The sequence below is a fragment of the Podarcis vaucheri genome (genome assembly GCF_965113315.1).
Source record: "Podarcis vaucheri genome assembly, chromosome: 1".
NCBI lineage: Eukaryota > Metazoa > Chordata > Lepidosauria > Squamata > Lacertidae > Podarcis > Podarcis vaucheri.
The window spans coordinates 71,163,256-71,178,408 of record NC_138759.1 but is presented as its reverse complement, the minus strand read 5'-3'; the positions used below and the strand labels follow the sequence as shown (position 1 = coordinate 71,178,408).

The 15,153-nt window shown below is 38.8% G+C and overlaps 1 protein-coding gene and 1 long non-coding RNA gene across 4 annotated transcripts in view; one reads left to right on the top strand and one right to left on the bottom strand.

The window, feature by feature from the left end:
* Positions 1-15,153, bottom strand: part of SBF2 (SET binding factor 2) — a 227,000-nt gene that overhangs the window by 16,594 nt on the left and 195,253 nt on the right. The window contains exons 27-34 of one of the 2 annotated variants that reach the window (XM_082192752.1): positions 14,594-14,790; positions 11,699-11,833; positions 10,719-10,814; positions 6,910-6,972; positions 4,730-4,917; positions 3,610-3,786; positions 2,034-2,135; positions 797-982 (exon numbers count right to left, since the gene is read on the bottom strand). In XM_082192752.1, the coding sequence (XP_082048878.1) occupies positions 797-982; positions 2,034-2,135; positions 3,610-3,786; positions 4,730-4,917; positions 6,910-6,972; positions 10,719-10,814; positions 11,699-11,833; positions 14,594-14,790 (1,144 nt within the window). The remainder of the gene's footprint in view (positions 1-796; positions 983-2,033; positions 2,136-3,609; positions 3,787-4,729; positions 4,918-6,909; positions 6,973-10,718; positions 10,815-11,698; positions 11,834-14,593; positions 14,791-15,153) is intronic. The other variant, XM_082192753.1, reaches the window with a different exon arrangement.
* LOC309516744 overlaps positions 1-15,153 on the top strand; it is a 116,288-nt gene that overhangs the window by 66,336 nt on the left and 34,799 nt on the right. The gene's annotated exons all lie outside the window — the stretch shown is intronic.

Below are 15,153 nucleotides of genomic sequence, written 5' to 3'. Positions count from 1 at the left end.
TCTAGAAAACCATGTTCTACATAGGCAAGACTACAATCCAAAAAGTAGTTATTCCAGTGCAATGCTAGAGTCCATTTCATGTACAAGGCATCATGGCTATGATTTTCAGGTGCCAGGAGCTAACAAGTGATGGCTATCACCACCGCATCCTGTTTACAAGCTGATCTGTGCACCCCATGCCCTCTGTTGGAAATATGATACTGAGCTGGATGATCCAGCATATTCATTTTTGTTTCTTGGTGTTGACTCAGGTAGATGGGTTAGCACCAGTGAGCTCTGCAAATGTAGAAAAATCTTACCTGCAGGTGTCTGCAAATATTGGATGGCCTATCGGGCAGCCACTATTTGTGCTTGCCACCAACTTGCTACCGTCTCCCCCCCAAAGCTTTATGGCAATGAAGAGGGCTTTAGAGTTCTCTAATTTGTGCTGAGATATGGAAAATATGTATTAAAAAAGAGAGAAAGAGACTGCTGCTGTCACTTAACTTTACAAACTGCTTTGCAAGTGAGAGCTAGGGGGAGTCCTTTTTGCCAGAGGAGCAGAGTCATAGCATCTATGGAGCAGATTTGTGGATACTTGCTTATATTTTCTTTGAGAAGTATGGTAGAAGTACATTACACTACTACCATGAAAACAGCTTTAATTTCACATTTTTCTGTCGCGCTAAGTTTATTTATCCTACTGAGAACATAAAACATGTTCCTCTTTTTCTAATATATTTGTCCATTACCCTGGAATGTTGGCACTTTATCTATCTATCTATCTATATTAGAGATAAAGATTTGCTCAACTTACCTGGTGAACACAATCCAAGAACTGCAAAAAGACAGGAGCAAATCCACTCCCCTGGCAATTGAGAGTCAAATTACTGCGCTGGCTGAACTTGTGACCAAATGACAGCCATTCTTTTTCCACTAGCATTTTGAAACCTTCAAGTGTTCGATAGAACGGATCACTGAGTAATTGCACGAGAGACACCACCTGGATATCAAATGACATTTGTAATACATTAGATACAGCACATTAGAAACAATCTAGCATGTTGCATGAGAAATATCTGGGCACTGCTGTGGTGTATACCTTTCCTTGTCTCTTTCCCCCTACCGTTTAGTGTACCTTGTACTTCTATCTTTGAAGTGTGAGACCAATCAGCAGAACTGCTGTGCATATGTACAATGTCAATACTGCTTGTGGAGGTTGGTGATGCAAACTCTGCGTCACCATCAGATAGAGCTTGCCAGAACAGTAAAGAATTGGGAGGGGTGAGGATGAGGCTCAAAGAGTAAAACAAGTTGTCCAACTTTTAAAATTTCTACTGCCCAATCACTCTGGGACCACTCCTCTGGGCACGTGGAATACACAAACCAGGAGCCCTTCGTTTCATGTTATATCTAAACCAGGGATCATGGTTTATAGCTCCCAAACAAGCCACAATTGATAACCAATCTTAAGTCGTGTTTGCTGATAATAACTACTTAGGGAGCAACAAACTGCAATCCCTGGTTTGGGCACAATGGATTTATCCTGCTCACACTAGGGGATGGATGAAATCAGAGCACACTGCTTTTTCACATTAAGCCATGATAACTCAGAAACTATGTTAGATGTAGTAAGTAACCTGTTGCAATTTTAGAAAAAACAACATAGCCGATGAGATCTGGAATTACTGTTCATTTCTTCCATAGTTTGTTACATAGGACTAAAATTACTGGCAGTTTATTTTTACACCAAGCCTTTTCCAAACACCAGAATTATAGGACAATAGTGCTTGCAAGTATGAATGTATGTGAGACAGATCCAGCTCCACACAGAGACACATCAGTTGGCCATCAGCAAAAACGTTCATTTCTTTCTAAAGGATTAAAGATTCAAGGGATAGGGTTGTTTTTTTTAAAAAAAAAGTTATATAAAAGAAAGCTGTGAAGGGTTTTAAGTCTGATGCATTCTTTGGCATCTGAAATTATTAAACAGATATAGTAAACTGGTCAGAGCAAAGTGATCTTTGCTGGCCATTAATATGTTATAGGCTCACCTGTGCTGTGATATCCCAGCCATCTTCCAGGCAAACCAAAACTGAAGAACCATTCTCAAGCAACTCCGATATAACCACACCCAACTGCATTATTCTGTGAAGCTATATACAGTATGTATATATAAAAGATGAAGAGCATATGTTAGAATGAAGGATAAATTAGTAAACAAAATGATTTCTGGAATCAAATTATGCTGGTACTCAACAAACTAGTCTTGTAAAAAATGAGTATTAGAAAGATTTTTATATGAATGAATATTATTCAACACTCTTGCCTAAAGGCTACAATCAGTTTCGTTTAAGTTTCACTGAGGTCAGAGGTTATAAACAACAGATCAAGGAGGGAGAACTGGAGAACATGCTATAGTGATGCTTTTTTTACTGGCATCAGACGTAATGCATAACCCAGGTTATGGGAAGGATTTTACCCATATTAAATCCAAAGAGGGCTTAGAACAGTCTAGAAGTCTAATACTGGCAGCCTTGATTGGTAATCTGATTTAAAAGATATTCTGTAATCTCTTCTTCAAGCACCACTGACTCTTAGTCCATATAATAAATAAGCTTGTGATTATTCTGTGTCTCACACTACAGCTGCAAAACATGAGTGTAGATTCTACACTGGAGTAGGAAACTTGTGGCCCTCCTGATGTTGTTGCACTGCAATTCCCATCAATCCCAGCTAGCATGACCAATAGTCGGGGATGATGGGAGTTGTAGCCTAATATGATCTGGAGGGCCTCAGGTCCCCCCCCAAAAAAATTAGGGGACAAATGAGATACAATACTACTACCAATTGTGTGACTTGCTTTTAAAAAGTAAACTCCAAACATGGGGTAGGAAGAGATCCGGAATGGGTGGTTGGAGGCATTAATCTTTGCCCATCCATGGGGGTCCTGAATGGGTATTAATTAACTTAATTGCACTAAGAAATTGGTGGAAATAGAAGTTTCCCCCCTTCAATATAAATAGCAGGTGTGAGACCAGTTAGGACCCCTGCAATGAAGAAAGGCTTAAAGCCCCCATTTGCCCCATATCAGGGCTCTAGTCTGGATAAACTGCCCACCGCCCAACTGCAATATACTTTTAAAAAGCCATATTTAGATGCAGTAGACCATAACTTTTGAAATATCCATTTCACTTCAAGGAGACTTGTGCCAAGGTACTGAATGAATACAATATGGTGGTTAGATCCTTAACTACAAAGGATAACCAACAATAACAGATTCAGACACACTGTTATTCATGTTACATCATTTTTAATACTGGAAATTTAAACTGAAATTGCTTTAATAAAAGCAGCAAAAGATTTAAATTGACTTTAAGAGAGAAAGTAAATAATAACAACCATGTACTACATATTCATGACTGATTATAATTTATAGGGAGCCATGTAATGCTTCATTCGTCAAATCTCACAGTGTGAACACTGAAATACATCTGTCTGCATAAGAATACAGCATATGATATTTAAAGCAGTTATTGAAGAAAAGGAGAATTTTTCACTGGACAGAAATAGCACTTTGTTATGCATCAGAAATCACAAGACATTTATGACTCCACGATATCACTTTACCTGTGGGAACCATTCTGATTCTCCAAGTGCTTTAAGGAATGTTATTTCAGAATCTGCAGGAATATTGCTAGGGACACAAGCACTCATGAGCTTTTTAAAACTAGCTTTCACTTGCCGGATGTCACTGAACTCAACAGGAACAAATTCACAATTTAAAGCAAAATCAAGTTTGAAGCTCTGTGGACAAAGAAGGTATTTACTTGTGTTAATAATGTGCATTTAAAGTAAAATTAATAGTGTTACTTTAATATTGAGTGGTTTCCCGCCCTGCTCCCATTTTCATGAGCTGAATGGCTGTTATGCAAACATGCTGCCACAATTGGATGTTACCCAATCCTCATGAGTCATAACAGGTGTTGATTTATTTAACAACCTTGATATTGTGTTACGGGTGCTATGAATTGTCATTTTTTTGTACTATTTTGTATAAACTGAAGGTCTAACTGATCATACTCCTTGCATTTCATTGCCATTTAACCCACCATGTGCAGTTTTCCCCTTTTGCACCCACGTGTGCAGACACAAGTGGACTCTTGTCTACAAAAACTTAAGCCATATTATGTTGAAGAAGAGTTTGGATTTGATATCCCGCTTTATCGCTACCCTAAGGAGTCTCAAAGCGGCTAACATTCTCCTTTCCCTCCTCCCCCACAACAAACACTCTGTGAGGTGAGCGAGGCTGAGAGACTTCAGAGAAGTGTGACTAGCCCAAGGTCACCCAGCAGCTGCATGTGGAGGAGCGGGGAATCGAACCCAGTTCACCAGATTACGAGTCCACCATTCTTAACCACTACACCACACTGGCTCTTTAAGTCTTTCTGTTGCTTTTGGAAGTACATTTGATACATGTTCACAATTCTTAACTCAATGAGCAATAGATGTGTATCTCTTTCAATGGTTCAGGGAGAGAAACTTCTATTGTTGTGATCGTTTAAGTAGTCATGGACTCTAAAGATATCCTGCAAACTAGCACACAGTTATGAACATTTAATGCCTAGTGAAATCAGTAGGGCTTAAACCTGCATAATTCTGGGCTGTATTGCACCACAGTTACATACAAATCTCCCCTTTAAAAGCAGCCAAGCAAAAATACAAAATTATAACTGGAAAGCATCCATACCCTTAGCTGAGATTTTTCTCCAAATATATAGAGGGAAGCCTGGCGTTTCAGAAGCCGGTTTTGAAAATATGCACTACTGCTGGTATATGAAGGTGAACCATCTTTCCCTGCTAATCTTGCACCCACATCTAGGAATGGCATTTGAGTGCTGATAAATCGACTGCTAGAACGAAGACTTGCCCACACACCTTTAGAAAGATTAAAAATAGAATGAAATATTTCATATTTTCATGGAATTGGACTATTCTGTAAATCTCCAGTAAGGAATGTGCATTGTTTGAAAAGAAAACATTTGCATCTCAGTTACAATGTTTTTGGATAGGTCACACATAATGCACCTGGAAAAAATGTGCCAGCTTTGGGTTGGACTAGATGACGCTTTGGGTCCCTTTCAATTCTACAATTCTATTCTATGAAGTAATGCATAGCCAAGATCTGTCTAAACTGAGATAATCATCAAAACCACGTCACATTTAACATTAATACAGAACTCTTCCTATGCATTCTGTGTGGCTGCCAGGTGGGTGTTGCCATGCTCCTCCCATACTGTTACTGTTCAGTGCAGGTGGGGGAAAGAAGCTGCTAGTTCAAAGATGTTTTATTGCTTGCTTTGGCTGCCATCAGAAAACCACTTCATGTAGCTGGGTTCTATGTTGCAACAGTAAAACAAGCAACATCACATCAGTTGGGCTAGTGAGCCATGTGGTTAGTTCTCAAGCCCATATAGATGCAGTAATGGCACTGGGAGTGAACCTATGATCTAGGTCAGATGTGGGAAACCTTTTGTGCTCTGTGTGTTGCTATACCACTGCTGCCATCAGTCCCATCAAGGGTGGCCAATGGCCTGAGATGATGGGAACTTTAGTTCAGCAACACCTGGAAGGCCAAAGGATCTCCACATTGGATCTAAAAAATCCACTTGATGCTATGCTTGCATATGTTACAATTACAGTGTGTAGCTTGACCATGGTGTCAGCCAAACTACAGAGATGTATGATCTAGGCCACAACCTTGCTGCCTCTTTTCTCCAGGTGTTGTTTCATATGAGAGCGTATAAGGCCACAAGGGGCTCTATTCTAGCACCAATCATTCTTTAAGAACTGAAAGTGCAGCAACAGACCAGTCTTACAGTGCATTGGAGTGGGGGCTATTGGCTTATTATGCATGTAGTACCAAAAATAGTAGTTTAAGTACTCCTGGTGAAATAGGTGCACACTTTGAAAAACTGATTTTTTTACTAAAACAGTAAAAATAGGGACATGCCTGCTGATATATCAAAGTCAGTCTGCTTGCTTTACATGTGAACATAGAGGACACAAACAAAAATGGTTTCTTAGGAAATTGAAGCTGGTAAGATGCTGTAGTCCCTTCTTTGAAATAAAGCAAGCTGTAGCAAACACTTCAGCAGGGAGCACATGTTTAATCTGACTTTTGTTTTCCATATTATTAGTAAAAAAAACAACCCATGATTTGTTACCGAAGAATCAGAGCTTACACAGAAAATAAATGTTATTCCTCATTTTTTAAAACTAAAAGCCAAAGGATGTCCAGGAGAAAGCAACCCATCCCACTTTTGGTATCGACAAAGGAGAGTTTGATTATAATTTGCACCACATAAAAGCAACAGTCACAGCCAATTGAAAAGCACATGCAGACTATAACAGGTACCAGTGATGAGTTACAGCGATTAAAGGGTTTACAGGTCTCTACATATCACTCCCCAGCTACTATTCCTTGCCACAGAAGTTTTGTATTAAAAAACAACAACAAACCAAAAGTGGTATACAACACGTTTCCTGTTCTCATTTTGAGATCATTGTTTTATCAGTGCTAATAAGTATGTCACCAAGGTCTATGTTTATTACCTCTGTAAAATGTTACTAAATAATGATTTTAAAATTTATGTCAGCATGAATGTTTACTCAGTAGATAACAGCATTTCTTTACTCTGTGGCTAGTGAGTATCAACGCTTGGATGATGAGATAATATATTCTTTATCATTTTCTTGCAATGATGGCAAGGATACTTATGATCTAGAAGTTATTCCATTTCATCCTGCAGCAAAGCTGTCACATGGTAACTAAATTGCGTGCCTAAGCAAGTTTACTTGGTTTCTCTATACTGATATGCATAATCATGGAGATGGTAGAATGTACTATTAGTGCAAAGAATACGGTACCTTGATAGACTCTTCCTGATTTGGAATTTGAATGTGTGAAACATTTATCTCTGTACCCAAGCACTGGCAGATAGCAGTAAGGACAGGAGGAAAAGGAGGAGCAATGGAATGCACATTGCAATGAGACAGTCACAGCAAATTGAACAGGAAAGAAGAAAAAGGTTACTTGTACATTTCTATTTACTTGATTAAAATAAAACAACTGCTAATTATATTTGATTTTAATGGCTAGCGCCAAGGAATTGCCAAAAAGGAAAAAAAGGAAAGCAAATCAAGCTAAAATAATTTGGGGAAAAGAATAGGAGGGGGGAAATTCTGTATTAAATCCTTTACCAAACAGGATAATGTTCATGGCCACTGCAATTAATTACAGACATGCAAAACAGCCAAAATGATGTGCCGTTGTATTATACCAAATGGAAACTTGTCCATTGTGAAAAACATTTTTAAAATGTGTGAGATTTGTCAGTTAAAAAATGTTTAGCACAACTTATCTCTATTGCCCACTTTGATTGCCAGAAGCATAAAATTAATCTAAATGCAGGACAGACGTCCACATAACCTTACCTAAACAGATCTACATTCCTAAAGCACCATGCAAAGCATGTGGTTATTTACAGTCACATTATTAGCATGCATTATTTTGTTCTTGGGCAGTCCTGTCCAGCAGCACTCATGCATTGTGTGGGAGGAAGAAGACGACCTAGTCCTCCCATGGGATTAAGTTACTTAGGCCATTTGGTATAATGGAAATGTAGTTTTAAATAGAAAACCACAGTAACAATGACTCCTGCTTTGTTTTACAAACTTTTCTTTTCTTGCTTAGATTCCAAATTTTTCTACAGAGACATCAAAGTATTTGAGAGCAGCAGGGGACCATTATTCCTGTGGAAACATTCTATTTCACTAACATTACCACTTAATATCTAGATGGCTGGAGGATAAACTGGATGCCAAACATTGTTTCAGATACCTGATTAAGTACCATACCATACTTGAGCCAAATAAAAAGGGGAATTAGAAGCAGAAGCCTCTACTTCAAGTAATATGTTCGTACTCCTGCAAAATGAAACTATTTGGTCACATTTCTGACAGATACCATAAACAATGGAATCTACTATGCTTGCCAGTACATCCACATTTTAGAGAATTCTTGCTTTTATTTGAAAAAATAATAATTCTAGTAACTGTAATTATGGAGATAAGGGTAAAAATAAATAAATATAAGGCAATGATTGCCAAAGAGACTAAATCTAGACGGGGGTTTCTATATGGAGCTTCTAATTTTTATGGTTGCAGACTTTCTTTTTAAAATCAGGACAGAATACGTGTAAAAGAATAAGCTTCACTGTAAAGTTAAAAATAGTTGTCATCACTTCTGCTGATGCTGAATTGTTGGATTATAATAAATTAGAACTCATATTGGTCAATGTCAAAAATGTTAGTATATTTAATTAACCTGCACAACTTAACCTGATAATAGTGAACATTGAAAAATTTGCTTCCCTGGCTGCATTTCCCCCCCTAAAGTTACAGTAAATTAAGTTTTTTGTTTATATAGAATGTGACACAGAACAGTCATGAAATGTACACATACAGTACTTCTGAATAAAACAGTCAGAAATGAAGTATTCACTGTCTGCATGGACACTCTGGAATGGAAGATATGGGAAACCACAAGTTGTGATATTATGAGGGGGATCCCAGACTGTGTTCAAGTGCACTGCCATGGTGCATTCTTATTTACTCACTTCCTAATTCAGTGGTAAAGTACTTCCCTACAGGACTTTGGGAGTGAATAATGGCAGCATGACAGGAGAGGAATCATAGATTATGCTCTACCAACTGAGCTATGCTCCCCATAACAGGGATGAGTTATTATTCTTCCCACCATGTTCATTTCCTGCCACTGTTACATATGATCTGGTTCCCAAGTTATATGACGGCAATGCTGGAAGATCTCTGTGACTGACAATTACTCCTAGACAGAGGCTTTCAGGTTTAGAGTGTTGCCACTGACTAGCTTCCAAAAGAATTGTGGTACTTTCTTCATAGATTCTTTCTCTGTAGGCACAGTATAAGAACCCTTCTATATTATACCCCCTTTGTGCTAAACTAGCTAGCGTGCAGCTCTAAACCATGGTTAACCACAGATATGCCACAGAAAACGTGAGTAAAATGTTGGGCTCATGTTCTCTCCTCATCTTTCCTCCTTCAAAGATTTCAGTTTCAAAATAGGTAGGTGAGTGATCTAGGAATCCTAGTTTAAAACAAACAGTAGTTAATTGCTAAACAAGCAAAATTCAAATGATGCACTATGAAGTTGGCTTGTTTAGCAACTAGGCTTTGTTCCTAGTTAACATATAACACTTAAGTACAGATTCTTTGAAATGCTCCTGGCAGCATGAGAGCCTAATGGCTTGCTTAGACTTCTGAAGGTCCACTTATTGCTAAGCCTTGATTTAGAGTAACACACAAACTGTTTCATAAACTCAAGTAATACACTAATAGGCTTTGCTAATGACCAGTGTAAAACACACCCATGTACTTGTGCACAATCCCACCTTGCTTTCTCAATTTAATGCAGTTCAGTTGGTACTGTCATTTTTCAGTCCAGAACATTAGTCATATTGTAGTCAACAGATGAACCTGCCTTAAATTCAAGAACTCTGGAGTAATTGGGCTGAGCCATTAGACAGACTACTGTCTTCACAATTCAGCACCTTCCTTACTTTTCCACAGTATATAACCAGTAATGCAAAGCATTACAATTTCTACTCTCACTTCATTGCTAAGGGTGTATTGCATTTTAAAACATACTTTCTATTAGTTTATAAATCTATTAGTTGCTAGAACATGATTTTCCAATGACACCTGTGAAGATATATTTAACTTCAGATTTAAAGTGTCACTCTTCTCAGTACTTAATACTCCAGTTCTGGTTATTCTATATCACCACGTTCAAGACTGACAAGCATACTCCTTCGGCTTCTGCATGCGTCACTTTATGCAAAGGAATATTTACACTTAAACACTCGGCTGACTGCACAGCCTCAGTTAAGTGAGAATCTGGACTGGCCGTGATACAGTTCAAAGTGATCAATATAGGTTGTAAATGAAGATAATTATTGGTGTTCAATAATTATTGGTGTATAATAATAATGTGGAAAAGTAATTTTTACTTCATCATTACAAGTTTGTTCATACATTATTTTTGTGATACAAGTAACTGAAATAAAGCAATACTCTTCACAATTCACCTTTGAGCTACCTTATGTACCAATCAGAAGCTACAACTGCCTGAAGCCCAGTAGTATTTACAACTATTATCTGAAGTGAAAACACTGGCCTGGAGATATCCACATCTCATAGAAGTGTGTGTGCACATATTTGCATGGCCATACCAGCTTGTTAAACAGTTGCAACTGCCGCCTTTGTGATAGGTTCTGTGTGTGTAAATGACTGCATGGGCTCAGTTAATTTTCCACCCACGACAGGATTGGTGGCACCCATCATCTGCTAAAGAGCATAGCCCCAGTCTAGTGAACAGAATTTGCATGCACAGCTCTTGGGTGCTGGCTGCAGGAATCCAATCACAAGAACCACATGCATATCTATTTGCATGTGCAGTTTCTATTTCAGCAAAGGTAAGCCTGTTCTCAAAAGTGGATCAGGTGGAGTTTGGTAGACCAGTTGGTAGTATTTGGTTTATACTGAGAAACGGAAGGATAACGCAATAGCAATTCCTCAGATGTTACCATTATTTTCATATTACATCCCCGTGTAGGCTTTGAACTAGTCTTACTAACCTCCTCGGGCAAAGCTATTGGATAGATTTACATCCAACTGTCCTGGCACTACCTGCTTAAACACAGTGGACATTCTTGAAGCCCTCCTTTCAGTGCCTAAAGTCAGTCAAAAAGAATGGAGAGATTAAAAGTACAGTATCATGCAAGATGACATTACCTATTTGTTATCCTGACCTGAGGCCCAAAAGGTATTTTTTAAAATTACACAGAAATGTTCTTTTTATGACTTATATATCTAATTGTTGCTAGTTTACAACATTTAAGAGACATTACACATAATTAAAAAAGTATACATTTGCAGCATCACAGAAGGTTAGGCATGGCTAACACAATCAAAGTATTTAACAACAAATGAAGCAAGGCATGCACAATTTGGTGATGGTGTTATGTTATGAGAAAAGCCAGAATTTAGATACACTTGATTTCACCAACTGATTAAGCCAAATGGACATACTTGGCAAGTTGCATGCTCCTGTGTCTAAGACAGCAGCTTTTACCTTTGCATGAACCCTATCAGGTTTCATCACATGACAACTGAAATAGAATATTAATGCATTTCTTAATGACTTCATCAAGACCTATCTACAAAAAGCTTATTACATTTTAGTCTCTTTGCTTAAAAAAACCCTATTCCTACGTTCGTTAGAGAACGAAAAGTAATCAATTTCTTCAGCATAAATTTCTAATACTTTGATATAAACACTGTACATTTTTCCACCTATATGGAATAGAATTTCATTGATTAACAATTCTGCTTAAGTCATTTTAATTTTGAAATTTACCCTGAAAAATTTATATGCAGAAAACACAAAAAAATTATATGCAAAAACCAGACATGTCATCTATGTGGACAGTGAACCATTCAGACAACGGCACACTGAGAGAATATAGAGATAGAACTAGGAAACAAAACAAAATAAATAATAACACAGTCAGACTGGTCTTACATTTAGCATAGCTATATAAAAGCATAACATTACCTGGAGACAAAGCAATTGTTGGCCTGACAGTGAGAGTATTGCCATTCATTTTACAATGGACAGAAATTGCATTCAGTAAGGCTTGAAGGTATTTTTCTTGTTCTATGCTGTTTGATGATTCTAGTGATGTAGGAGCTATGCAAACAAAGGAGGGAATAAATTATATTGATCTTTTATACAGCATGTTTCATGTCATTGAAGTGAAAGTATTACCCAGTGTATGCTCTTATTTAGATAGCTGAATATTACTCCTAAGATCCAGACATGATAAAGAATGTTGAGAAAATGGTAAATATATTCTGGTATTAAAAAAAACCCCAACAAATAAAATTTGATTAAACTATTGATCACCAACCTACCTCCAAGTATCAACGGAAAGTACAAATTACCCTTCTGTGATCACAAGCATAACATATAAAGAATAAATTCCAGTGGCAATAATTTTGATTTCAGAATACAGGATACCATCACTCTCCCATTAAAACAGGCCTGTTTACACACCAAACTATGGCTTACCAGGACCACATTAATGTGCATGTTCCTGGAAAGGAGTCTGTGGCTGCTTTGTTTCTTGTTGGTTTTTTGCTGTCTCTAAGATGGGGTGAGCTCCCATTGCTTGGTCCCTGCTCCTGCCAATCTAGCAGTTCGAAAGCACATCAAAGTGCAAGTAGATAAATAGGTACCGCTCCGGTGGAAAGGGAAACGACGTTTCTGTGCGCTGCTCTGGCTTTGCCAGAAGCGGCTTAGTCATGCTGGCCACATGACCCGGAAGCTGTACGCCGGCTCCCTCGGCCAATAAAGCGAGATGAGCGCCGCAATCCCAGAGTCGGTCACGACTGGACCTAATGGTCAGGGGTCCCTTTACCTTTAAAAAGCTCATTATGGACGTTTACTTAACATGCCCCCATATATAGTTTCCTTTATGGCTATGGAGGCAATTTCTTCCCTTTTCACGTATAGAAACATGTCTGCTCACATTAATAAGGATAACATGCCAATGACGGATGTCACTTTTGCTATGCTGAAAGCTACTCCCAAAATACTTCCTGGGTATAGCTCATTAATAGGGTTGCAAAAAATACAGGCAAAGACTGAGTCTGGTGGCTGGAACTTAGATTTCTGGAGAGAGGAACATGTTTGCTTACTTCATGAAAATACCCTTCTTTTTACAGTTATCCTCATATGAGGCTCTCACCCATTTTATTTTTCCACAATTAGTTTTGTTCTTAGAGGCAGACCCCTTTTACTCCAGGCCCCTTTTACACTTGTTTTCTTCCCCATTCCTAGTCTCCCATTTAAAAACTTTGCCTTTCCCCCCGTTTCCCCCCTTCTCCCAACCTTCCGCAAGCCCAGTCATTGAGGCCCCCCCAAACAGTGTAGAGAATGGGGTAGTCTCTATTTGTGCATAGTTCTGTTTATGTAACCACCAAACTTTGGACAACACATGATGTGATTTTAGTATGGTGGTTTTCTATTGGGGTGAAGCCAAAGTTCTACCTCTGCTGCCATGTTTTATTTTTGCAAATTGCACAACTCTTGTAGTTAAGCTTAAGGAGTAATGTAATCTAGTATTTTAAAATACTGAAAGTAGATACCAATACACACCCACACAAACTTGCACAGCTATGCTTTGTAGATTATTTGCTGAGCCACTGTGGAAAATTCATTTATTGTGTGTATGTATTTTACTTACAAACTCACACAAAGTAGTATGCCATTCATAGGATTATGCTGAAGTATTTAAGCCATGAACATCTATCCTCATCATGAACTCTTGAATGATTCACCGCTTATGTAACTTGTGCATAACTATGAATTATTCTATCCACTGTCCTCTTCAGAAATTCCATAGGGCAAGTTGTTCAGGCAGGCCAGCAACACCAATGTTTATCTCAGGAATAAGCCCTTTCCCTCCTTTCCAAATTAGATGAACTCTGAGGTTCATCTCCATGTTGGCTCTGTGCCTCACAAAGGCAGAACAGGAATTTTGTACCCCAGGGGAATGCCAGATGAGGCTGCAGCACGCCTCCACCCCTCAGATTCTAGTGAATGAGAAGCATTCTGTATGCTGCTTACTGGAGTGATACTGCAGAGCAGCCTTCCCCAACCTAGAGCTCTTTTGGTGCTTTAGATTACAGCCACAATTATTCTTGAGCACCGGCGGCTGATGGGAGCTGGAGTCCAATATATCTAAAGGGCACCGGGGAGGGGGGGACTGGTATCCACATAATTCCATGACAACATGGTACAGGCCATCATAAATAAGACTGCTGTAGGACTGAACTTCCATGTTATTCTCTTGTTTGATGAACATTTTAGTAAATGTCTATGACCTCTAGTATCCACTTCCTGATGGTGGTTTCTCTAAGACACTTCAGAAGGAAGTTCACAAGAAGGCATAAGCAATTCAACCCATCATTCATTCCATTATGCTCCTAAGTATTTTTATTTCAATTATCAGCCCCAATGCAAATATTTGCAATGTTTCAGAGAGAAGGGGAGAAATACAAGAGATGGCCCTGTATTTATAATGATTTGTGTCCAATGTAAGTCTCTTGTTTTTACACTTGTACGATGGGACTCCTCACTTTCACAGTGTGACTCATAAATCTTTCCAGAAGTTGTCCCACCCTCTAGAGCAGATCTGGACAAAGCATGGGGTGTACATTGGGGAAGGAAGCCTTGCTGCACAAGTGGAAATCTTCACTGATGACCCAAAGGAGTTAAATACTGCCCTAAATGTTAAATTCCATGGCTGGCACCCACTTTGATACCATGGAGCATTATTTTGGGAAGACAAAAACTAGAAAAACATAATAAAAAGCAGACTGCGTAAACTTATATTGAAGACACTTCTTTCCCACAAAATATCCTGGAAGTGAAACATGCACTCACCTGATGTTTGTGTATTTTGAGATTTGAAAAGGCCAACAACTCCTTTGCCATGAAAGCCACCGGCTCGAAGCAGAAGTGTGCTGGTTTTTGAGTTTTTCCAACATACCACTGGCAAGCGATTGTGTCTGTAACAGCGAGCTACTCTCTGCAGGCTGCTGTCCTGCACACACTGAGGTACCACTAGTAGCCCTGGATAGCTAAATCAATAAGAAGGGGGTGGGGGGAAGAGAGAGAGAGAATTAGATGGTTCAGATAAGCCAAGCTGTGGTACCAGGCTACAAGGAAAACAGATGTGATTGAGGAATACTTCTTACTTATTCCAAATGTTTCAGTTAATCAGATACTGTGTGAATTCAAAGCCCACCAATCATGTTAGCCAAGTTTGCATTTCTAAATCAAGCTCCAGTTCTACCCACTTGAGCCATCTCCAATGATCCAGAAGAAGAGGGGAATAACAAGATTAAAGCATGGCATCCAACTTCCCTTTATAATTTTATTGATGTCAGGGAACTGACCTCAGAGGGAAAGGAGGTGATAGGGCTCCCAGAGACTGGGAGAGA